The following is a 25,833-nucleotide window of genomic DNA, read 5'->3' on the forward strand; positions in this document are numbered from 1 at the left end:
ACTAAAGGTATAATATATCTCATTGCACGTTTAGGCAGAAAAGGCCAGCCATTCATTAACTTATTTAACTTAAATCTTAAAAATAGACCTGTGTCTCTTCATCCACAAATATTTATAAACATTTTATACATGAGGGAGTTCAGAAAATGGTCCAGGGTGATACCTGGGGGTTTCTGATTCACTGCTGGGGTGTCACAGTGGGGTTGTGCCACGTCCTGGGCTCTCCTCCCACCAGCCCTGGGAGCTTCCTGGCAGATCCCAACCCAATTCCTGGCTCAGACCACAACACACCTCCTTCCATTTTATGGCATCCAAGCACCCAGGGGATTTCACCAACCTCACAACATTTGGGAGTGAAAAACCCCTTTCTGCATGGGTGAGGAACCTGCCATCAGGACAGCACATCCCCAGAGATTCCCTCTGTCCCAGAAAGACAGGGATTTCTAACGGAGGAGTGGGATATCCCAACCACCTCACTGGGATCTGGTGTGTTCCACCACATCCTGCTTGTCCACAAACCTTTGGAGAGCTTCACCACCATTAATTTGTGGTTCCAAGAACCATTGCCAGCAGCATCATCCCTCCGAAGGGACATGGGAAGCCAGGCAGGAGCAGGGCATATTCCTGAAAAATCTTTTCCTAGCCTTGCAGTGAAATAGGAATTCAAATCCTGACTGAAATAATCGTGATTATCATAAAACCTCCCCAGCTCTACATGGATTAATTTCCTTGGGAAATTGTGAGGAAAAGAAGAACAGAAGAATTATAGCTATGAAATGAAGTAACAGGAATTTCTTACCAGGAAAGTGTGACAAGATGATATTACACATTTTGGTCATGACAAGCTTCAAAATTAAGGGTTTTAACCACGATATTTCCACAGAAAAACAATAAAAAGATAGGGGGAAAAAATGTTTGACTCTCTCTTAGGTAATTTAAAAATCAGTCACCTTTTCAGTGCACTCCAGCCATTTAAAAATGCTTCTGCTGGGAGAAAGGGAAGTGGTGACTCTTTGTGGGATGCTCCTGCTGGAGGAATTTTGGAGAGCAGCACGGGATGGGTGGCTAAAAACCCTCCCTGCCTGGCTAAAAAGGGATGACATTCCAACAGAAACTTCCAGGGTTTTCCCACCTGTGTTTTAAAAAATAAGAGATAAAACCTGAAAAGGCAGACTGAGCACAAATGTATTTAACTGAAATACCTAATGAATAAGAAGCAGCAGTGATATTTAAGAACAAATGCAGACATCAAATGAAAATCTCATTATTTGGTGCCATTTCCTACTATTGAGAGATTTCGTAGTTATTAAGAAATATTGTTAAACTGCTCTGAAAGGTCTCCTGTGAGGAGCACCATCAGCTGGCTGAGAATTGTGACTGTTTGCAACCAACAGCAGAAAGGTTGCAAAAAAATGACTTCCTGCTCCTACCATGTAAAATTCCATGTCTCAATGTGTCCATGGGGAAAAACTCTCCTGCTGCCAGTGGGACCTTGACCCTGCAGGTGTGAGCTGCTGAATTCCATGGGGAAAATTCCTTTGGGAGAGGCTGCTGAGCACACAGTCTAACAGGAAAGATTCGTGGAAATAACAGAGATACAGCTTTTTCTGTGCATCCTCATATTTATTATTTTATCCTTCTGTTCACTCAGATGGATCCCAGTGCTGCTGAGCTCAGGGTGCCAAGGCTGGGCAGTGCCAGAGGGCTGAGCCCTCCTTCCAGCCTCAGCCTGACTTGGAAAAAGCCCTGCTGGACTTTTGGGAAACAGAGCTGTGGTGCTTCCCTCTGGGAATGCTGCAGGGCTGGAGCTCCTCTGGAGCCAGGCTGGGAGAGCTGGGAATGTCCACCTGGAGAGGAGAAGATCCAGAGAGAGCTCAGAGCCCCTTCAGGGCCTAAAGGGACTCCAGGAGAGCTGGAGAGGGGCTGGGGACAAGGATGGACAGACAGGACACAGGGAATGGCTTCCCACTGCCAGAGTGCAGGGAGAGATGGGATATTGGGAAGGAATTGTTCCTCAGAGGGTGGAGAGGGGCTGGGATGGAATTCCTAGAGAAGCTGTGGCTGCCCCTGGATCCCTAGCAGTGTCCAAGGCTGGGTTGGATGGAGTTTGGAGCCACCTGGCACAGTGGAAGATGTCCCTGCCATGGCAGGGCTGGAACTGGGTGATTTTTAAGGTCCTTTCCACCTAAACCAGTCTGGGATCTGTACAAAATGCACTTTCTGCAGAACAGAATCGCTGCAGTTTGATCTCTCTACTGCCAGAGCTGCTCTCTGCTCATGGGCAGGCAGCACCAAACAGATGAATTCCCTGAAAATACACAGATTTTCCTGCCTAAAAGCCGAGGTGAAGCCTGCAGAGCTTGAATGCCCTGAACACCACAGGGCTCTCTCTGGAGTCAGGTGCTCTCACCAGACAAACTCCCAACAAAACCAGCTTCCCTGGGGAACTCTGAGAAAACACTGTGCCAAAAATAGGCAAGAGCTGTGTGGACAAACCTGTCCCAAATCACTGCTTTTGGTGCCAGTGTCACAGGGTCAGTGTCACCTGCCAGTGGCTGGAGCAGGGACTCTGCCCCTCTGGAGCTGGGAATGCTGGCACATCCCACATGGCCCTGCCGACCAAATTGTCCCAGAAATGGGACAAAGTGTCCCAGACTGTTCCCAGCTCTCTCCCCAGGCTTTGAGGGCTACATCCCAAAAAAGTGACCTCTGTTTTGTTTGACAGCTCAGGTAGGACGAGCTCTTGAGCTTTGGGTTATGGGTTTTTCTGTTTCAAAAGCATTCAAAAACCCAATGCTAATGTAAACACCTTGTCTTTCAAATGAAATATAAAGTAAAATCTCTATGTTCTGGCAATATTTACATTATAAAACCGTTCTTTGCAGGCCTATGCCACAGATCTCTTTTGGAAGGGTGGGTTTGGAACAACTGTACACATCATTAAACTGATTTTTAGGCTTTGCCCTCGATTTCTGTGTCAGAAAGGGGTGGGTTACACACTTTATACAAATTTCCAGTTCCGGGGGAGAAGCATTAATGGAGTTGCACACTCCCTGCAGGAGCACTGGGGAGTGCACTGCCAAAATCTGCCAGGATGTGGGAAGTTGCAAGAGGGAATTTGGCTTTTCCTTTCCTGCTGCTGCCTTTTGGGAACACACAGCTCACCCCTCATCTCAGCCTGGAGCCACCTCACACCTGAAACACCTCCACATTTCCCTGTTTTCTTCAACATGGGCATGGATCTGTGTTTCCCTCCATCACTCCAAACTGCTCCATGAGCAAACACTTCCCAACACGCCCAGGCTGTTTTCCAATCTAAATGCTCAACTCTAATCCTGGCAACACTGGTGACTGTAAAATCAGCATTTTTTGTCATCTGACACATTCCCAAGGTCCCAGCACCCTGGTCAGTGGATGCTCCCGTGCTTCTGTGTGCATCTGTGTTTAATTTCACAGAGATCCCTTCATTTTTTATCCTAATATTGCCAAATTCTCCCATTTAACAAGCTCCCCATGCCGGCAGATGCAGCACCAGCAATGCCACCAACGCTCTCACCGTGTTGTCAGGAGTAGGATGAGACCAAAATCCATGGGAATGAGCAGCACTCGGTGGGACAGCAGCTCCCAGGCAAAACACAGAGGGATAATATTTTATCCCCCAGCCTCCAGTGCAGCACTTCCGTGTGTTTTCCCAATTTACAGGCCAGCTGCTCCCAGCCATGGCAAGCTGAGCTCCTGCCCTGCTCTCAACAACCCCCCGTGCTGCTCCTGTTCCCTGGGGAATTGCTTCCCAAACACTTCCCTGCCTGAGTGCTAACAGGGAGAGGCAGGTGGGGCTGCAATTCTTTAAAGCATTTTCTAAACCCGTAGAGCTTTCAAAAATGGGGTGGGGAAGGCAGAAAAAGCGAGCAAAGCAACGTAAAAACGCAACTGAACATCCGGAGGTGGCTCAGAGAAAACATCCTCAAAGCCAGCAGTGACATTTTTACATCAGTGCTGTGAGCTCAGAGTTACCACTCAGCCTCTTTGCTGCTTCTTTCCTTAGCTGGATCCCTGAAAAATCCAAAGCCACAGGGCAGGGAAGCGCTGCTGGATTCCAACAGGGAATCTGCAGCTGTGAGAGAACACGGGGCTGGAAATTTGGAGTCAATTCTCCTTGTAGAAGATTGAGATTTTGTTTTTTTTCCTGGGAGACTGTCCTAGGAACCTCCACCTTTCCAACCATATTTTTCTGGAGTTAAACCAGCTAAACCTGAAGGTTGAGCTTTTTCTTGATGGCTGAGAGACGTACTGAGGACTGAAGGAAAACGAAACCAGCCTGTGGGTTCTACTGAACTCTCTTTTGATGAGGCACCCCCTTCATAACAGCTACCAGTATTGTATTTAAATTGGATATATTGACAAAATGTAATCTACCTCTGTAAGCATTGTGCCATTCGACAGTACTACTATTAGATTTATATACCACAGTTTAAATTACATCCATTTCATGAATGGTAAAATGCTAAAACTCAAGTGTCTAACTGCCAAAATACAGCCTTACTGGAATGAGTACAATTTACAAATACAATAATTACATTTTAAAACCATTAACAATGTTACATCTAGAAGTAAATACTGGAGGACTGGTCAAGACGGTGTTTTCCAAGGAAAAAAAAAATGCTGAAAGTTGTCGACACTTCCAACAGAAATGTCCCGAGTGCAGGATTTAGTTCATTTTCCTTAAACCGTAATTAAAACCCGTTCCACGCACAGCAGTCCTTGGGTGTTTTCCATAGTATTTTCCACAGACTTGCATAAGCTTCCATCAGTTATCTGCCAAATATTTACCTGAAAACGGATCAGAAATCAGCTGGGGGAGGGAGGAGCAGCCCTGATTCCCAGGAGTTGGTTGCCCAAAACATAATATATAAAAACATAATGTATAAAACCATAATATATAAAAACATAATATATAAAAACATAATATATAAAAATATAAAATATATAATAGAGTATCTTATATATAAAAATATGTAATTGTATATAATATTAATAATGCAAACACTAGAATTAATATAATATAGTATAATGCTATATTATAATAAGGATAATATGATATATTACATGTTACATATAACATCTATATTTTATATATTATATAATACATAATATATAATATAATTTAAATTATATAATATAGAATATTGTTTCATAATTTTATCTATAATATACATTAATATATAATATAAAATAATATATGAAAATACTATGTTAAGACTATAATGTAATAATATAATATAATGTAATATAATATAATCATGTATATTTAATACTTCTAATATAATGATATGGTAATAATATAATATATGTAATGTATTATATATTATATGTATATATAAATAACAATTAAATACAATATGAAATACAAGGATTTTTCCATATATATCTATATATATATATATATATGGAAAGATCCTTGTATTTCTCTGAGCAATGGGGCAAAAGCTCTTGCTGGAGATCCCCTGGAGATCCCAGATTGCCTTTCCTGCAGGAGCACACCTGAGCCATGAAATCCAAGGCTCTGCTGAGTGGATTTATCCCACCCAGGGGAGCTGCTGTCCCTCTGTCCCCACCCTGCCCGAGCTGCAGCAGGAGCTCTGGGCTGCAGCAGCCACCAAACACTCAACACCAGCATTCCCAGCGTCCCAGCAGAGCCCGAGGGGACCTGCAGGGACACCGCGATGGCAAAGGGACCCACCTGCCGCGAACCTCTTCTTGATGAGGGAGAAGCGATAGCCGGCGCCCACCAGCTCGATGTCACAGCTGGACAGCGTGCTGCCCTCGCTGGTGAACTGCACGGCCAGCGGCGCTGGCGAGCTCGGCCCCTCCGACAGCTGGAACCGGGCTAGCAGCGACCCCACACCTGCGACAGGAACCCCAAAGGAGACCTGTGAGCACTGAGAGGCACTGGGAGCATCCCAGAGCTGGGACAGAAACCCCAAAGGAGACCCTGTGAGCACAGAGAGGCACGGGGAGCACCCCAGAGCTGGGACAGAAACCCCAAAGGAGACCCTGTGAGCACACAGAGGCACTGAGGGCACCCCAGAGCTGGGACAGAAACCCCAAAGGAGACCTGTGAGCACCCCAGAGCTGGGACAGAAACCCGAAATGAGACCCTGTGAGCACTGGGAGCACCCCAGAGCTGGGACAGAGACCCCAAAGGAGACCCTGTGAGCACAGAGAGGCACTGGGAGCACCCCAGAGCTGGCAGGGACAATGGGATGGCCAGGGTGGCATCCCTGGATCCCTGTGGCAAGTGGAGCCACAGCCATGCCTGACCCCCCAGCACCCTGGGGTGGGGCAGAGGCAAAGCCCCCTCATCCTCCCATCCTCATCCTCCCATCCTCATCCCACCCCAGGGACAGGGACAGCTTCCCACGTGGAAAGCCACCTGTGGGGGACAGAGATCCTCCCAAAAGGGGTGCAAATAAGGCCTCAGCATCCCGCTGGAGGGGAGCAAAGGGCTTGGCAAAGCACCACGGCCCTGCTGGGTTAATGCCCCTCGTGGTGCCAAGGTGCTTGGCAAACTGCCCTGGTGGCACACAGCCCTGCTCTTGAAGCTCCAAATTTTAAATCGCTGTGTCCCCAGCAAGCCCTAGCAGGAACTGAGTGTCTGGGCTTGTGTGCTGGCACTGTCAGTGGGTCAGGGTCTGACTGAAGGATTTCGAGTTATTAACATGCATATTTGCAGGATTACCTCCGTTTTCTGACTTCTGGGAGATATCAGGGATCTTCCACAATATCCTTTGCTGCTCAGCATTCCTGCAAACACACGGAGAAGAGCATTTCTGTAGGAGTCAAGAAATTGCCAAGGAGTCATTTGGATTTTGCTGAAGGCTGTGAAGGCTGGGAAGGGGAAATTGCTCTGGTGCCACTCTGGAGCAGCAATTCTGAGATTTTGGATTTGGCTTTGACCTGGTGGCTTTCGCAGTTCTGGGTTAGTGGCTGGACTGGATAGCCTTAGAAAGCTTTTCCAACCAAAATAATTCAATGCTTGTATGAGCTGAGCAGGAAAATGCTGCTCTTGGAGTGCAGGAGTGATGGGTAACAGGCATGGGAATGTCCTTGTGCCCGTGGCAGTGACAGCCACATGTCCTTCCACAGAATCCCAGACTGGTTTGGTTGGAAGAGACCTTAAAACTCATTTCATTCTACCCCCTGCCATGGCAGGGACACCTTCCACCATCCCAGGCTGCTCCAAGCACTGTCCAGCCTGGCCTTGGACACTGCCAGGGATCCAGGGACAGCCACAGCTGCTCTGTGCCAGTGCCTGTGGCAGTGATGGCCATGCAGCCCTCTAAACCCCAAATAAAGCAGCCAAAACACAAAATAAGGGCTGATGCTCTGCTGCCTCCATTCATCTCTGACCATTTTTTTTAGGGAATGACAAGAAAAAATGAATCAGATTGGGGTGAAATGTTTCCTCCTGCAAGAGGAGGGCAGGATTGGGTCCCCAAGGTGTCCCCAGCTCCCACCCACAGCAGGATGGGCGCTCTAGACAGGGACAGGGCAGAGCCAGGAGGAACAATCCCTACCAGACAGCAGGAGGAAGCACAGCCTGAAGTTTGGTTACTCCTCCGTCGACAGGGATGAGGAACTGGACGTTGTTTAGAGCCACCGGAGTGGTCATTGCCTCTGTATTGTATTTGTAGTCGATGCGCAGGTCAGTGCTTGCAGGGTCACACCGCCAGCTCACTGCAAGGTTTAATGGAGTAGACTGAATACCCTGGGCAGATACCTTCCAAAATGACAGAAAAAACATTTAGTTTCCGTAGGGCTGAAGGGACAAATCCCGTTTTACAGACGCGGACATCGCATTTGGTTTCAGAGGGGGCAATGCCTTGAATTCCCACTGAATTTAGTACTGGGCTTAAAGCCAGACAACCCGGTGCCACACAGAAGGGACAGGGGGACAACACAGCCCCCACCTCACGTTAGCTCCACTCTGCACTAGGGAAACATCTTTTTTGACAGCTATCATTCACCACACTCTTTTCTTTTTTTTTTTTTTTTTAATTTTTTTTTTTTTTGGCACGCTTTTATGGTACAAAAAAACCCCTACCTGGTACTTGAGCATATCCACATTGTAATAGGTGGCTTGAGGTTTCTGTTCCGATACCTTCTTTAGGTGAGTCATTAGGTTTGGCATGTTGACCCAGAACTCCTTGGAGCTGGAGTCACTCTGCACGCTGTCACTGCACAGAGGGAGAATGAATGAACCCTTGGGATCACCTGCCTGGCAGGAGAGAGCTGCTCTGCAGAGCACAGCAGCCCCACAGCCTGAGGAATGCTGGCTCCCTCCCACGCGTCTCCGGCTTGTCCTGATCTGTGTGTTTGGGATTTGGGATCTCCCAAGTGCTGGGCTGATCCCGCAGTGTGGGTGGAGGGGAAGGGGAGGATTCTGCCCCTGTGCTCTGCTCAGGTGAGAGCCAACCTGCAGAGTTGCCCCAGCCCTGGGGCCAGCAGCAGGGAGATGGGGAGTGTGGAGAACACCATGGAGCTGCTGCAGGGCTGGAGACCCTCTGGAGCAGGGCTGGGAGAGCTGGGAATGTTCACCGGGAGAGCAGAAGGATCCAGGGAGAGCTCAGAGTCCCTTCCAGGGCCTAAAGGGGCTCCAGGAGAGCTGGAGAGGGACTGGGGACAAGGATGGAGGGACAGGACACAGGGAATGGCTTCCCACTGCCAGAGGGCAGGGATGGATGGGATATTGGGGAGGAATTGTTTCTGTCAGGGTTTGAGGCCCTGGCACAGGGTGCCCAGAGAAGCTGTGCTGCCCCTGGATCCCTGGCAGTGTCCCAGGCCAGGCTGGACAGGGCTTGGAGCAGCCTGGCACAGTGGAAGGTGTCCCTGCCCATGGATGGGGTGGGACAGGATGATCCTGATGATCTATCAACCCAAAACCAATCAGGGACTTTATCCAGCATTTAAGGATTTGAGAATTTCCCTCCCAAAACCAGAGCATGCTTCCAAGGAAGATAGCTCAGGCCGTACTGCAAACACCCTAATTTCTGGCATTCTGCCTTCCCCTGGCATGCTGGGGAGGGAAGGGCTTACCAGCAGAGGAGCTGGGGGTTTGGCAGGACGTGCTCCAGCCTGTTGTAGTTGAGCACGCGGAAGGTGAGCACGGCCGGCGCCGGGTTGTTGGCGAAGTGCCGCGTGATGCCCGCCGGGAAGGACAGCACCATCTCCCCCGTGATCTTCACGATGCACCTGCAGCGCCCAGCGCACAGCCAGGGCGAGGAGAGGGAGCTCAAAAGGCAGCAGCAGGGAGGGGTGGCACCGTGGGAGGTGTGGGGACAGTCCCCTCTCCCCAGCCCACACCTCTGAGCCTCTGGTGGCCTCAGGGAGAGCAGGAACTGCACAAGGGCTGACTGGGACCTTAAATATCACTGCTCTCTTTAAAGGTTCTTATTTCTGCTGTCCTTCAGGATTTCAGTTAACTCCATTTGTCTTTGGTCTGCCCTTTTGGGTTTCATCTATTGGAGGTTTATAAAACATAGGTGGGAAATTCACCCATGTATTTCTGTTAGATTCAGTATTTCAGTTAAATCCATTTGTCTTTGGTCTGCTCTTTCAGGTTTCATTGATTGGAGGTTTATAAAACATAGGTGGGAAATTCACCCATGTATTTCTGTTAGATTCAGTATTTCAGTTAAATCCATTTGTCTTTGGTCTGCCCTTTTGGGTTTCATCTATTAGAGGTTTTTAAAATGTAGATGGGAAACGCTGGACGTTTCTGTTGGGATGCCATCCCATTTTTCCCAGGCAGGGTGGGCATGGGGAGGGGAGGAGCAGCCAACTTGCACCCTTCCCGTGCTGCTCTCCGAGATTCCTCACAGGAAATCCTCACCTCCCTTTTCCCAGCAGAAAAACATTTCCACATGGGCACCCCAGCCGTGTCCCTGGACAGCCCAAGCTCTGATCACCTCCTGTCTCCCTCCCCATCCCTGTCCAACCTCTCCACCACCCCACCCCAGTGCCAACCCCACACCCCCGGCGCTCAGCACCTACTTGTTGGGGTCAGCCCCCTTGAAGTAGGCGTTGACCGTCTCGGTGAAGGCTGCAGCCACGGGCAGGGTGTCCTGTGCCCCCATGGTCAGGGGGCTCGGGCCCCTCGAGGAACCTGCAACACAGCAAACACCTCCCTTGGCACCTGCCAGCCCTGCTGCCCCCGAGCAGAGCCCACAGCACCCCCCAGCCTGACTGCACGGGCAAATCATCACCACGCATCCCCCAGGCTTTGGATGAGGCTTTCAAAACGTTTGGAAAATGCTCTTCTCCCCCCACCCTGCTGAAAAAGCAAGCAAAGAAAAGGATGGAGATGGCCAGGCGGGAGCAGCATGCAGGGCCCTCCCGGCGCGGCGGGGCTGCCACGGCAGGCTTTGCATGACAGTTTTTGCAGTCGCTTTTTGGGCCCCGCAAGGAGGGGCTGGGGGGGTTCATTGTGGCACCCGCGGGGGTTGGGGTGTTGGCAGTGTCCCCCTGGTGTCCCCCCAGGCTGAGGGGACTCCTGCAGTCCCCAGCACGATCCCCTCTCCTCTCCTGCCCTGCGGATACCGCAGGATGCTCTGCATCCCACTCGCTCCACAAAGCCCTCGGTGCCCTGCAGGAAATCCATAAATCATCAGAAACCTGGAAAAACAGGCATTGGCACAGGGTGCCCAGAGAAACTGTGGCTGCCCCTGGATCCATGGAAGTGTCCAAGGCCAGCTTGGACAGCAGCAGCCTGGGACAGAGGAAGGTATCCCTGCCCATGGCAGGGTGCAACAAGCTGAGATTTAAGGTTGATTTCCCAGCCAAACCATTCTAGTATTCCATGATTTAAGAAAGGGAAAGAGTTTGCTTCAGTGGTGCTGTTCATCCACAGACACTCACCAGGCTCTAAAATAATCCAGCCCTGCAGGATCAACCCAGGATTTCCTTTGCTGGCCAGAATTGTCTCCAAAAGATGTTTGAGGATGAAATCATCCCTGCAGGTGCCCCAGGTGTGTTGGAAACCCTCTGTGCTTTCCAACACGAGCTCTGTGCCCAGCACCAAGGGCAGGTGGGGTTGGCACAGCCAAGCCCTCCCCTCTTCCCCATGGAAATTACCCAAAAATCAGCCCAGACCTCCAAGGTGTTGATCCCACAGCACCCAAAAACTCCTGCAGAGGTCACTGCCTGCCCTGTGGCTTCAGCCTCATCTCTCTCCTGCCCCAGTTTGGAACTTTTTCTACACCACATTCTGTACACCAGGTGAAGCACAAGGATTATTTCACCCCAAACCAGCTAAAGAGGGACAGCAAGGGACTCCAGAGGGACACCTCATCCAGGGATGTCCTCACTCTGTCACCTCCATGCCAGGCAGGTGGGTGGGGGGATGAATCCAGCCCGGGTTTGTTTGGATTAAGCACATACCAGCTCCAGCCAAATCAGTGGGAATTCCAATCCCAGGAAGGGCGGCAGATGAGGGGGAAGCAAAGCTGAGCAAAGTGTGTCACGTTCCTGCTGAGCTCTTCTGCTTGGGCTATCCTCAAAAATTATCCCTTTCCTTCTTTCTCTGCTGCTTCCCATTGCTGCCCCAGTAAATAACAGGGGTTTGGGCGCAGGAAATTGGGATTTGCAACATCTCCCGGGGCAAGCACTTCTGTCACTTCAATTACATTTGGAGTTTGGAGATGTTAATGGGAGAAATTATGGTTTTCACCAACAAGGAGGATTCCTCACACCTTTCCGAGGCGTATGAATGGATAAATCCTAAGTGCTCTTTCCTGGAGGCACAGATGAGGGATTTTCCCTTCCTGGAGGCACAGATGAGGGATTTTCCCTTCCAATGCCTGATGCAGCCTGAAAGTGTCAAAAATTGATGCAGCCACGCATCTTAAGAGGCTCAGGGGAATCAGTGATTCCAGCTGCAGCCCGGGATGAGGATGCTCAGGGATGAGGATGCTCAGGGAGTGGATCTGGCTGCTCCAGGATGGGCAGCTGGAACGTCTCACCCACACACACCAGACCAATCACCACACACGCATTAATTAATCATTAATTAGCCCAGAGCCTCCTGCTCCTGAGGCCACAGCTCCAGGCTATCCCTGATGGACATCCCACCAGAGAGCAGACACGGTTCCAGCCAAGGACACAGGCAGCTCCCCAAAACCACAGGGCACCAAACCCCAAAATCCCATGACAGAGGGGACGTGCAGGACTATGGGACAACATATTTTCTATAAATCCTTTGCACAGACACCACTGGGAGCACATCCTTGCTTCCCACCCAGAGCAATAATCCCTCCGAGCATCAAACCCACCTGATATCCCAGCAGTGGGATATTCCTTCTGCATCCACCCAGAAACACAGAGGGGATCCAAAACCATCCCCAAAGTCTGGCTGTGGAGGGGAAAACCAGAGGTGTCACCCAGCAGAGCAGCCCTGGGCTCCTCTTGAGGGGAAAGGAGCAAGAAAGGGTTTGGCAATGGGATTGTCATTCCTTGGGAAAGGAAATCCTAAACACACCAACTCCAGCTGGGTTTAGCCTGGATCCTGCAGCACCACCACACCTTTCTCCTCATTCCCCAGCTCTCCTTCTTCCCTTTTTGCCTTGCACCTGCATGAGATTCCTTGATTCTCCAGAAGGAAAAATCATCCATGCAGGAATATCTCATGGATCCCCTGAGCAAGCTCAGCTGAATCCATCTGAGCACCAAAACATCCTCATTTCTAATCCAGCTGGGAATAAAAATCATATGGGTGGAATTGGGGTTCTCCACTCCTCCCTCGTGAATCTGTAAATTCTTCTCTCAGTGGCTTCAGGGAATTTTTTAGTGTAAAAATAAATTTATTTTTAGTGTAAAAATAAATTTTTACACTATGGTTTTTACTAAAAAAGAGAATTATAATCTATTTCAGCATTGGAATCTTTTTCCAGAAACTTGGGAGACAAATCCAGTTGCTGTGGCACAACTCTACCCAAAACCTGTCTTTTCAACTCCTGCTTCAGAAATTATTTTTACAAGCATTTGATTTGGGAAAATGACCTGATAATAACAGCTATAAAAAAATAAATCCTCTTTATGGATCTTTGGATCCAGCGAGAAGCAGCAGACCAGTTTAATTTGCCTTATTTTTCCCCACAAAAGGTGGAAAATGCAGCTGTGGAGTTGCTAGGGATCCCAAAACGTGACTCGGAATGAGAGCATCACCACATCTCTTTTCACACAGGAACAAACTGCCCCATGTTCTGCGAGCACACGGATCTTGGCACAAAAAAACCCCAAAAACAAAACCAAAAAACCCCAAATCCAGAAAGAAACCATCATTTCCCTGCCGGCATTCCGTGCCCTGACTTCCAGATGCCAAACTCAGCAGATCTCCTCTCACTTCCCTGCGGATAAAGTTGATCTTTTTGATTTTAAAGCTTAAATATTTCGAGGGATATAAGGAAATCCAGCGTGTGGAAGTGAGACAGCTCCTTCCTGGGCTGTGGGATCATCCCGGATACTCCTACATTCCCAGGACAATCCCAGACCATTCACACCACCAGAACCAAGCCCGAAAATTCCAGTACGAGGTTAATATTCCAAAGCACAAGCAAACCCCCAGAGGTGGAGGTGCAGCGCTGGTGCTGCACCGAGGGAGGAGCAGGAGGAAGCACGGGGTGGGATCAGGGGGAATGTGGTGCTGGAATATTCGTGCTGAGGGATAACTCAGTCCCTGCTCTGCTCAGCTCTTCCCAGAGCACCTGGGGAAGGAAATCCACGCAGGGATTTGAGCTGGAAAGAGCAAAACAGCACCAGGAGGAAGCAAATCCTCCGCGACCCCTCGTGGGTCTCAGCTTCCCCCAAAGCCTTGGGGCTCTCAGAGTGGCGTTGGCCACTCACCCTCTGTCCCCTCTGGGATGTGACACTGCTCGGACAAGGTGCCATCAGCCCCCAAACAAGTCTTTTCACCTTCCTCATCCACGAGAGACCCAAAACCTCCAGCACCTGCAGCCAAGCCGCACACCCTGGCAGCGGTTCGGGGCGGTGCTGGCAGTGCCAGCGCGTTCCCCATGTCCCTGCCGCCGGAAAAAGGGATGAGAGGTGGGGAGGAGGCGATGCCGACACCCTCGGGGTTGGAATTCAGCACACCCAGCCCGCTCCGGGCAGCTCGCGGGGCCAGCGGGGAGAAGCCCTGGTTGACAGAGTCAAGTTCCTCGGCAGTGCAAGCGGCTCAGCTCCCTGGCTTTCACCTCCATCTGGGAATATTCGGAATGTTCCTTTGGGTTGCGGTTCGTTTGGGTCGGATTTTTTTAAATTTTTTTTTTTTCTTTTTTGGAAAAGGAAATCAACGAGGAAAAAGAGATCAGCGTGGGACAAACGGCACAAATCAAATCAAAACGATTCCGGCCGGGCTGGCGATGTCATCTAAGTCGCCACAGCATCCCGCACGGGAAGCTGGATTGGATGGAGCCTGGAAAGCTGGATTGGATGGAGCCTCGGAAGGGAACCCCGGGAGCGAGAGAGCGAGAGCGAGGGGAGCGAGTGGTTACCGGCTGTGCTTGGCACTACTTACCTTCGAAAGTCAAATAAAACTTTCCTCTGTCAAACCAAACGAGGGAAGGCTGTTCATTCTCTGTATGGCCAGGAGTTGAAGCGGGATGGGAAAGGTTAAGGAGAGGGAGAGAGAAGGACACAGTGTGAGTCACAGAGCAGGTCATTAATGTCGCTACGGGGAGGGGGCGAGGCGCTGCAGGGCTGTCACACGTGCAGGGACAGGGGCGTTACACCCGGCCGCCGGCTTGGGACACAAAGCGGGAAGCAAAGCTATGGAAGCCCAGATGGAAGAGTCGTTTTGCCCGCTGGGTGAGGAGCTCGGAGGGGTTGTCTCGCTTTTTTTTTTTTGGCTACAGTAGAAGAGGCTTGTCGGCTCATGCACTCCGTCAGTGTTCTACCTGCGCGGAGCCGGGCAGACACTCCTCAGCGCCGCCTCCGGCAGCAGCCCCGGCGGGATACCGCTCCGCATCCACCCCGCGGTGACAACGCAGTGACAGTGAGACGTGGCTGTTTGCTCTCGCGTTTCAGGACACGACACTTGCAGAGAACCAGACACACGCACACAGAGCAGCAGATCCTAGCCGGAATCTTCCCTTTCCCATCGCGACCAGCTCCCTGCACTCCCGCCGCCTCCAAAGCCACCACGCTGGAATAACTCGGGATGGGCGCGGGGGGGAAGGTGAGGTGGGGGGTGGATGTGGAACAGCTTGTGGAGCTGTTAAATGAACCTTTCGGAATTCGGGAGGTGCCAACCTTCCACCTCCAAGTCCTTTGAGTCGCTGAGAAACTGTCATGCAAGGTGCTGCGAGCGGTGGGTTGCCGCTCCCAAGGCGGATTGCTCGGAAAAGTTCCCTGCTCAGTACAGTACCTGCCGGCGCTTCAGGGCGCCTGTCAAACGCGGGCAGTTTGTCAATAAAAGCATCATCCTCTGATAACACAAGCAGAAGAAACGCAAAGGAAAGGAAGAAAGAAAGAAAGGAAGAAAGGAAGGAAAAAAAAGAACACAAAAAAGAATGAAAACATGGATTCCCAAGTGAAACCAAGCAGCGCACTCGTATCAACGGAGAGACAGAGAAATGACGGGAGGGGAACCGACACGGGAGTCAGACAGCTCCTTGCTTTGCCGGGAATTCTCCCGACTGACATGCAGCCAACGAGGAAAGCACACCAGAGCAGCACGGAGGACACGGAGATGGAGCAGCCCTTCCCGTGCTCCCGGGCAAACTCCGCCGGACTTTGCCGTGGGGAACGGGAGATGGGAATGTGGTGAGACAGACCGCAGCCCCAGCCCGGTTGGGGTGTCCCAGCGCCCCGGGACCTGCAGTGCTCCTTGACCCCAGACCTGCCCATCCCTGCACACCTCCCAGCCCAGCTTTTCCTCTGTCAGGAACTGGAATTGCCCTGCTGTGGGTTTTCCTGGATGCTCACCCTGCACAGTGCCGGCCTTGCCTTGGTGGGGACAAGGAGATGCTTTCCCAGTGCAGACCCCAAACCCTGTCTGTCCCTGCCTGGCCCCCATGAGCTTTTCCCGAGGTTTAGGGCAGATGCCAGCAGAAAGGCTCTTCCCCCAGAGGGTGCTGGGCACTGCCAGGCTCCCCAGGGAATGGGCACAGCCTGAGGCTGCCAGAGCTGCCAGGGATGCCCAGGGTGGCATTGTTGGGTGTCTGTGCAGGGCAGGAGTTGGATCAATGATCCTGTGGGTCCATCCAGCTCAGCATCATCTGTGCATGGAGCTGGAAGTGCAGCTCCCTGCAGAATCTGGGATGTTCCTGCTGGCTGCCCCATTTGGAGCTCCCCAGCCCAGGGGTGACCCCAGAGCCCTGATTCCAGCTCTCCTGCAAGGAAAGCCCCCATGGATGGGGTGGGAATTTCTGGGGTCAGTGGGCACAGCTTTTCACCCCCACAGCAACATCATCCCCTCTGCTCAGCACGGGGAGGTCATTAAAACAGCAAACTTCCGCTCCCAAAAATATATGAGAAAAATAAAATAATCTGAGAGGGAGCTCAGGTGGCACCAGCAGCCCTCAGCCTGCTCCCCTCGCCCTTCCCATCCTCCTGCAGCCCCTGGCACTGTCCCTGTCCTCAGCCTGGCTGTCCCCTCCACCAAAACCACAGTCCCTGCCTTCAGACACCGGGCAAAGCGCCTGCCAGTGCCACCAGCGCTGCCCTGCGGCACAGGGGACACTCAGGGCTGGCTGCCCCTCGCTCCAGGTGACATTTTCCCCAGCAAGGTGCTGTGACAGTGACCAACAGGCGGAACAGAGCAGAGCACCCTCAGCACCTGAGAGCGAAGCGACACCAGCATGGAGACGCAGTCAGACTCCAGCAAAGCCCGGGGAGGGCTCAGTGCCACCACACCGCGGGGACAGCGCCGGCAGCAGCACTGCCAGCCGCCACAGGGCGGGTTGGTGGCGATGCCACCGCTCGTCACAGTGATAAACACGGGGAACTCCCGCCAGGCTGGGTTTTCCAGGGGGTTGGGAAGAAAAGACAAAGGAGGGAGGTGGTTTTGGGGGAAGATGGAGCTGCAGGGAGCGAGGGGCCGGGGGTGGCAGCCGGGGGGTGGCAGGGATGGGGGAGCGCCGGCAGCAGGGACAGAGGGGACAGGGAGGGACAGAGGGGTGGAGGAGGGAGGCGTGGGGGGACCCAGCGCCTGGAGCTGGGAGCTGCCAGCCAGACTCGATCCCCACTCCTTGTCTCAGCCCCAGGGTTTTGGCAAACCCCACATTTTCAGGACGTTCCTCCAAAAGGAGGCTGTGGCACTTTGTTCTGGTCTAGGACATGCCAAAGCAATGGCTTGGGAGAGTCTTTTCCTAGACCCCTTTTCCTGTTACTGCTTTAGGGGGAATTTAAGACATTCCAAGAGCTTTCATATTCCTGGATCCCAAGGTCTGGCTTCCAGCCCCACTCCCCTCCAGGCACAAGCATCCCCTGCAAAAAAAGCTTATTTTGCCCCAATTTACAGCCCAGAACCACATTTTATATTACAATCCCCTTGACCATCACCAAACATCCACTTCCCACAACATTTGGAAAAACTCCCCTACCATCATCACCCTCCTGATCCATCACCCCCTCAAACCCCTTTCAGCATTTAAAAACCCCAAAGAAAACAAACCAATCCGACCCCAAAGAACGACCTAGCACAAGAAAAGGCCTCAGGAGTTCTTGGAGGACAGAGGAAAGGTGAAAGCACAGCAGCGCTGTGTGTGTTTACCGACGGTGGGAGTGGTGGCTGCGCTCAGGGAGTTGGTGGAAGAGATGGAAGAAGTACTTTCAGCACGGGCTAGAGGTGCTATCGGAGGAGGGCTGGAGGAGTGGATGGGAGGGCTAAACGGCCTGGACTGGAGAGAAACATAAAATAGCACAACGTCAAAGAAAATCTGCACCGAAACGTTTGCATCGAACAAACAAAGCTTTTGCTGGACTGTCAGGACCTCCTGTTTGCTCCTCTGGTGTCCCAGGAGGAAATTGGAATGGCTTGAGTTCTGTTAGGAGCAATGGCATTTTAGCTGGGAGCTGGGAAAGCTGATTATCCCAGCATGGTGTGGGGGTTTGAAATTCCCAGCTATCCCACTGGGGATGGCATCTCCAGGGCGGTGGGATGGATGGGATGGGCAGGGAGCAGTGCCCACCGTGTGCCAGCTCACCGGGCAGCAGCTCAGCAGCTCCTCAGGATCCTTTGGGGATCATTTTACACTCACACCATCGACCCTAAAAGCCTCACAGCTTACCTGGGGCAGCCTGGGGTGGCAGGATGGGACAGGACAGGACATCACAGCCCAGCTGGGGTCAGAAATCCCTCCCCGAGCCAGGCACCATTCGTGGGATGGCTGGATCTGCTCTGCTCTGCCCAAACCCTTCCCTGGAGCCATTCCCACCTCCCCCATTCCGTGGTTAGCCCACGGCTGGCAGAGCAGAGGTGGGCACAGCCCTTCCCTCCTGGAATTCACCCCAGAGAGTCAATTCCAGAAGAGCCCCACCCACCATTTTCTCCGCTCCGTCGTCTCATTCCAGACCGGGAATGTCACCCCCACCCCTGGCACATCCCCCCATCCCTGCCCACGTACCACATCGCTGACGGGGGGTTTGCCGGGGGGCAGCTTGGGCCGGGAGGGGGGCCGGGGGGGTGGCGGAGGAGGTGTGCCACACGTGGCCAGCGGCGTTCCGGGGCGAGCTGGGGACGAGGAACCTGCAAGGAACAGGAGCTGTGAGTGTCCTGCAGGCTGTGACCCCACAGTGCCACCCCAGAGCCCCGAAGCACAGCCCTGTTTGCACAGAGCATCCCAGGATTGCTGATGCCCGAGGATTCCTGCCAGAGACTTCTCCACGCCTGGATCCCTCGGAAAAATAGTTATCAGAGGAGTCTGAGAGCTTTCCCAAAAAACCTGGGCGGGAGGAGGATGATGACTGATGAACTGGGAATTAGGGATTCTCCTCTCAGGGGAAAAACTTCGTCCCACCAGAGAAGGGAAAGGGTGGGAGAGGAAGGTTGTAGGGTTTGTAACACATCCTGGGAGATCCTGGAACAGGGGGTGCTGATCTTGGGGTTCACATGGTCCCTGACCCTGTGCAGAGGAGATTTTTGGGATCAAATAGAAGCTTCCCAGGATATCCAGGAGAGAGCTTCACTCCACACCCAGAAATTCCTTCCTTCTAGAAGTCCAGTGACAACCGGAGCTGTGTTTGAGGACAGAGGTGACACCAGGACGTGAAGGACAGCAGGAATGGGAGGGAATTCCCATCCCCAGGACAACTGCCCCAGTGTTTGCCATGAACTTCCATGGAGCTCAGCAGCCCTGTGCTTGGCTCAGGCTGGGAGGGAATTCAAGTCCCCATTGCCAGGACAAGTGACCCAGTGTTTGTTACCAACTTCCATGGAGCTCTGCAGCTCCGTGCTTGGCTCAGAGTGATGAGATGATGATTTAATGATTTTCCCACTTACAAGAGAATAATTTCCGAATTGTTTTGGGTGACACCCACATGAAGGAAATCTGAATCTATAGAATAAAGTTGGATTTATAGAAACAAGAAGAGGTGAAGGAGAGCAGGCTCAGGCAAGAGAGGACTTGGCTTAAAGGGAGTAAATTCCAGTCATTCCTTTGCACAACTCCAAAATTCAAGCCACTTTTATTTAAAAGCCTGATTTGGGAACCAAAGTTTGAGTTTTTCCTTCCTTATCCCAATAAAAGCCTGACAAACTAGTGAAGATTCAGGGACAGTAGCCTTGCAGCACTGAGTGTCATAGGATGGAGCGTTCTGTGGCCACCAGGTAGCCACCAAAGCCTGGCCAGGGGGTGGCTTCCATCCAGGAAATGGGTATTTCCAACCACCAGCATGTGGAAACCAGCATGGAATCAGAACTCTGCTGGAATGCTGGGCTTGGAACAAGAAGAGCTTTGAGATCCCTTCCAACCCAGCCCTGCCATTGTCCCCAGCCCAGCCCTGGTGACACCCCAGCCCAGCATCCCATGGGATGTGAGGGCAGGAGGGCAGCCTGGGACAGCTCTGCTCCACAGCACCCAAACCTGCCCTTGGGAAGGTGGAAGGAGTGGGAGAGGTGCTGGAGCTGTGCCCCAGAGCCTGATCAGCTGCCCTGGGATGCAGCTTTTGGAGGATTTGCACCATTTTTGGGTGGTTGTGTCCACAGTTTCATTTCCCAATGTGCAGCACTGGGGGGCTGAGGTGCAGTGGGGTGTAAAGCAGTCCAGCCTGAGCCAGGAAGAAATTCCTGCAGAAGGGATGTGGATATTCCAGGACAGGCTGAGCAGGGATTCTCCCTCCATCCCTCCCCACATCTCCACCCTGTTCTCAGCTGGGAATGGGCTGCAGAGCAGAGCAGGACGAATCCTGGTGCTCCTGGAAGCTCCTGGAGAAATCCCAGCTCCAGCAGAGCCACCAGCTGGACCCTGCAGCCCCCCAGCCCCCCAAAACCCACGGATTGAGCACAGAAAAGCCACCAGCACTGAAGCAAAGCCACACTCACAGCACACCAGCCACGCTCGGGGGAGGTGACAAACCCCCTGCACGGTGACACAAGTGCCCAGCTCCCGGCGGGAGGGGACAGGGGTTGGACACGGAGCTGGGGGGCTGAACTCCCACCCACCCCTCAGCACCCCGAGGGTGTAATTCCCTCCAAAATCCCTTCGGGTGGATGCAGGATGGGAGCTGAGGGGCTGAGCGGGCAGGGAGGGTGAGGAACCCGAGCCTCGCCCAGCTCGTTTGCCTTAATGAACATCCATAATTAAGCAGGTGAAGGCAGGCAGAGCGAGCAGGTTCTCCCAGGGGACAGGCTCACCCCAGAACACATTTCCCATCCCCGGCTGAGCATCCACACCCTTTCCGAGCCGGGAAGGACCGAGAACCACTCAGACCTGTGAATTACCGTGAATTATCGTGAAATGTCGTGAATTATTAAGAGGATGTGATTTTAAAAACACCCTGGAGCCTCGCCTCGCTCAGGTGATTCCCCCAAACCATTTCTGCTTCTATTCCCACCGAGAACAAACCCGCAGCGACAACGACAACAACAACAACAACTCCGTGCCCAGTTTCAGGGAGGGAAGGGAAGCTCCCGGGAGCTTTGGGAAAAGCTCTGAGCGCGGCGGGAGCACAGCGAGGAGCGGGGAAGGACACAGGAGGCGCAGGACACACGCCGGACGCGGCAGCACGGCCGGCACAGCCAGGCGGGAGGGGACGGCGCTGTCACCACGGCCACAGCGAAGCACACCCGAGGTCACAGCACGTACCGCTGGCGCTTCCCGTGCTGGCGCCCGGTCCGGGCGATGACACCACCGCGCGGTAGGTGGGCGGCGGAGGGGGCGGCGGGGTGGCTCTTTGGCCCGGCCCGAAATCTTTGGGAGAGGCGACCGGCTCGGCGGCATCGTCCTTAAGCTCGGGAAGCTTCTTGGGAGCGTCTTCCAGCTGCAGCGGCGAGGGCAGCGGGCGGGGATGCTCTGCCGCCGCCGGGGCGCTGCCGGCCGGGCTGCCCGCGGCCACCGGCGGGGACGGCGCTTTGTCCCGGGGGGGCGACAGCTCGGGAGGCGCGTTCTCCGGGGACTGATCGGAAAAATTGACCCACTTGTCTTCCGCGGTGGCAGCAGCAGATTTGGGGGACGGCACGGGGCCAAAAATGCTGTCCAAGTCATTGATGGACGGGAGTTTGTCCCGTCTGGGCTCTGCTGCTGCCTGGTCCCCTCCTGCGGTCAGAGGAGGTTTATTTTACACCGAGCATTGAGCGAGGGCTGCGCTATTCTCTACGGGCTCTACCGCTACGGGAGATGCTCTACCAACACCTTTTCCTATTGAAATGGATATAATTCATGGGCGAGAAGGTTTCTACCGCAGCCACGTGCGACATGGAATGAATCCCGCGGGATCCGAAGGCTGGAGGAGGGAGCATGCACCACGAGCCACACTCACAAAGTCCCAAATCCCCTCCAATTCACAGCCCTTTTTTGTCCTCTGAAGCACATCAGCTCCTTGTCAGCACTCTGAGTAATCAGCAGATCTCAAAGGTGTGCTCTCAGCACTCTGGCACGCCCCACTCTATATATATATTTATAAACACTCAGGTATAAATATATATATTTAAACATGCTTGTCAGACACTGCTGGAGTCTGGGCATGCAGCACAGGGAATGTATTCCAGCCACAAGCAGGAACAGGTCGGGATTTCGGGGCACAGATTGGGATTTCCAGGCTCTGCACGCTGAGCCACCACACACCAACATTCCCACCTGACTCCAGAACCACCACAGATCCACCAGCCAAGCATTTCACATCCAGAAAAGGGAGATCCTAGCACTAGATGCCCTCTGGGATCCTCGGGGCAGCATCACCCCATCCCTGCTCCTGCATTTTGGGGAGCCAATCCACAGTTCTACATGTAGGGTGCAGGGGATTAAACGGGATTTTGCAAAACCAGACAAAAACGGACACTTTAGCCACTTGCTTTGCAAACACACGAGGCACAGCCCAGCAAATGATCCGGCATTTGCTCCCGGGAATGGATCAATGGATGGAGATGGACACTGCCAGCCTGGCTGCTCCCAAACATGGGAAAATCGGGAGTTGGGAGCACCAGTGGGATGGTGATGGGCGGAGCAGAGAGGCCAGAGCAGGGCAGTCCTTCGTGGCCCAGGAGTTCCATCCCGAGGGGCTCTGTCTGTCCCCAAGGCCAGGCTCTGCCTGCCCTGCTCACATCCTGCTTTGCCATCGGGCAGCACCATGAATTATATGCTTGGAAGCACCTCTGGCTGCATCCAACACCTTTCCATCCCTGCCCTCAGGTTGTCCTTCTTTCCCAGCACATTTCCATTCTCCCTTCCCCACCCCAGGCTGCAGTGCCAGGGGGCTTTTCCTGCTTTTCAGTAGGAATTTGGGGGGCAGGGAGTGCAGGAGCAGATCCCACACATCCCAGTATTTCCTCAGCACAAAATAATGTGTTATTTCCACGGCAGGAGCAGGGCTCTGGAATCGGGAATAAATCCCAATTTTGAGCAGGATATTGAGGCTAATCTTGCCCTTCATTCCCAGAGTGACTGATCCCCAAGGCAGGGATGGTGTAAAGAACATTAATGTCACCAGGGTGAGACCAACCTGGGAGCCAAAAATATCTCTGTGATGCTTCTACAGCATCACCCCTGAAACAACAACAAACTGCATCCCTCCCTGGATCCCTGGCAGTGTCCCAGGCCAGGCTGGACAGGGCTTGGAGCACCTGGGATGGTGGGAGGTGTCCCTGCTTGGAGCAGGGATGGAGCTGGATGGGCTCTGAGGGCTTTGCCAACCCAAACCAGCTGTAATTCTACACCTGCGGAGGGAAGAGGCTGCACAGGGAGCAAAGGCGTGCCCAGAGCACACCCACAGGGCTCTGTCCCCTCGGTGCCACCCGGGGCTGGGGCTGGGGGTGACAGGGGTGTTACCTATGGCCAGGGGCAGCGGGGAGCCGGTGCGCGGCGGGGTGGCCGGGATGTTCTTTGGGGGCAGCGGCGGCGGGGCTGCGGAGAGAGCAGAGGGGAGAATTCAGCTGGAGAACACGGAGCATCCCAGGGAATGTGGGATGGGATTGCTGGGGAAGGGCACAGAGCAGGGATGAGCTCCCAGTGCTGTCCAGCCTGGCCTTGGACATCCCAGGGATCAGGGGCAGCACAGCTTCTCTGGGAATTCCATCCCTCCCCACCCTCCCAGGGAATAATTCCCTCCCGATATCCATCCATCCATCCATCCATCCATCCATCCATCCCTGCCCTCTGGCACTGGGAAACCATTTTTTTGGGTTCGATGGAATTCTTGCCCCTCCCCGTTTTTAAATCTCAGCCCCGCGCTGATGTTCCAACCCCCGAAATTAGCATTTTAATTAAACCTGGAGCCCCCGAGGCACAGAGCTGCCTCCACCTTCCTCCTGCGCCCATCCCACGTGGATCCGGGATGGGCACGGGGAGAGGGAATGCTGGGGCTAATTAACAGCGCCTAATTAAGCAGCGCGGCTTTGCAGGGGCATTTCTGCCAAGGAAATGGTTCCCCAGCTGCCCCAGGCGGAGGGGAAGCTGCAATAAAAATCAGAAATTCGGGGGTTTGCTGCTCTTCCTGATGTGAGCCTGGAAGAACTGGTGCTTCCAACTTTTCCAGGCAAATCACCCCGGCATGAACAGGCAGGATCAGGATCAGGATCAATCCCATCCCATCCCATCCCATCCACCATTCCTCACCAATCCCAATCCCTCCTCCACCCCACAGCGCTGTAACCCAGGCCAAACCAAGTGGCAAAACCCCTGTAATTTAAAATATTATGGAATTATATATTAAAATTAAATATTAAAATAATTCCACATCCTTTTGGATGAGGAAAACTTCAAATCTTTGACACAATCTCTGTGTGGATTAATTTACTTTTTATGTTAACTTACTTCCAGTTGGAAAAGGTCTCGGAAGTTTTGGGGATTCTACGTTAGTGTTGCTGGGCTGGACTGACCCCCAGATCTCAGGCTGGTCCAGAGCAGCTGAAAAATCAAAAAGAAATGTTTTAAAGCAGTGAGAAAACCAAATATTTTCTTCCAAACACCCAAACACATGGATGAGACGGTGAGGCTCTGGGAAAAGAGGGACCAGACAGTGACAGAAACCTCATTAATTAAAGACAGGGGCTTCTGTAAGGGTGGATAATTAAAAGCTTGTCTGATTTGGAAGCAGGACGTGCAATTAGTTTGACACTTATGCTGTTTGACAAACAAAACAATGCCAGGGATGGGTTTGGAGGGTTATTGTGGGAAGGAAAATGTTGTATTGAGGGCAAAAATGGTCTGGAATTTTAGGATATGCAAAAAAAACCCAAAAAAAACCCCATCAGGTATTACCATGAAAAGATACAATTAAATTCACGGGGATTGTAGGGGGAAAAAAATGATATTTTTATGTGTAATTTAAATTTTTTGGATTTTTTGTGCAGAGAACTGCATGGAAACTTTGCTTTGATTAAAAGAATTAACCAGAGTCGTTAATGACAGGACATAACGAGGCTACAGGGGCAGTGACCATTCCCTGAGCTCCCTGAAGCTCCAGGAGGAAGAGAGATTGGAGGCAGAGTTCTCCAGGAACAGCCAGCTCCAAGGGGTGAATGGGATTTTTTTTGGGAAAACAACTTTTGCAAGATTCCTGTGCTTTGGAAAAGCTGGGAAAAGCCAGGTTTGGAGGGAAGCAAAGTGTCTCTATGTTACAGGAATTACAAAATTCCTAGGAAATGCCATCTCCATAAAAGAATTTCCATTTTCCCTGTCCCACAGCAGCATCCAGAATCCCAGATGGAGTTAAACCCTCCCTGCTCCAGGGGGATGCTTTGATTGGAAAGTGCAGAGTTTTGATATTCTTGAGCTGTTCCCTGCCAGGACCTGGCCCAGACCTCGTAATTAACTAATTGACTTAAGCTCTGTTTCCATCCAGCCCGAATTAACCCCGTCAGGAACGAGGTCACCTGTCCTTCAACCCTGCTGTGGCTCCTTCCTGCTCCCTCAGGAGGGCTGGGAATCATGGAATCATGGAATTGTTCCGCTTGGAAATCCCTCTGAGCCCATCGAGTCCAATCATCCCCCAGCACTGCAAATCCAGCCCTGACCTTGTCCCCAAGTGCCACAGCCACTGGGATTTGACACCCTGCAGGGATGGGGCACTGTCCTGGGATGGGGAACCTTTCTGTGTCCCTGCCGGGAGATGCCACCATCATCCCCAAAGTCATCGTTGATCCCAAATTCATCCACCATCATCCCCAAACTCATTGCTCAT

General features: G+C 52.4%; 1 protein-coding gene across 1 annotated transcript in view; it reads right to left on the reverse strand.

Annotated features, from left to right (window-relative positions):
* Positions 1 to 7: 7 nt before the first annotated feature.
* The window catches only part of LOC146421810 (SH3-containing GRB2-like protein 3-interacting protein 1), a 40,028-nt gene continuing 14,202 nt past the window's right edge, over positions 8 to 25,833 (reverse strand). Inside the window, exons 11-23 of the mRNA XM_085047043.1 lie at positions 24,465 to 24,557; positions 23,481 to 23,555; positions 21,303 to 21,752; positions 18,624 to 18,745; positions 17,771 to 17,897; positions 14,573 to 14,632; positions 10,054 to 10,165; positions 9,097 to 9,252; positions 8,105 to 8,237; positions 7,578 to 7,780; positions 6,740 to 6,804; positions 5,741 to 5,905; positions 8 to 4,830 (exon numbers count right to left, since the gene is read on the reverse strand). Of these exons, the coding sequence (XP_084903169.1) occupies positions 4,808 to 4,830; positions 5,741 to 5,905; positions 6,740 to 6,804; positions 7,578 to 7,780; positions 8,105 to 8,237; positions 9,097 to 9,252; positions 10,054 to 10,165; positions 14,573 to 14,632; positions 17,771 to 17,897; positions 18,624 to 18,745; positions 21,303 to 21,752; positions 23,481 to 23,555; positions 24,465 to 24,557 (1,784 nt within the window). The 3' untranslated portion in view covers positions 8 to 4,807. The remainder of the gene's footprint in view (positions 4,831 to 5,740; positions 5,906 to 6,739; positions 6,805 to 7,577; positions 7,781 to 8,104; positions 8,238 to 9,096; positions 9,253 to 10,053; positions 10,166 to 14,572; positions 14,633 to 17,770; positions 17,898 to 18,623; positions 18,746 to 21,302; positions 21,753 to 23,480; positions 23,556 to 24,464; positions 24,558 to 25,833) is intronic.

Source organism: Lichenostomus cassidix, unplaced genomic scaffold (assembly GCF_008360975.1).
Source record: "Lichenostomus cassidix isolate B80296 unplaced genomic scaffold, HeHo_3.0 HiC_scaffold_509, whole genome shotgun sequence".
NCBI lineage: Eukaryota > Metazoa > Chordata > Aves > Passeriformes > Meliphagidae > Lichenostomus > Lichenostomus cassidix.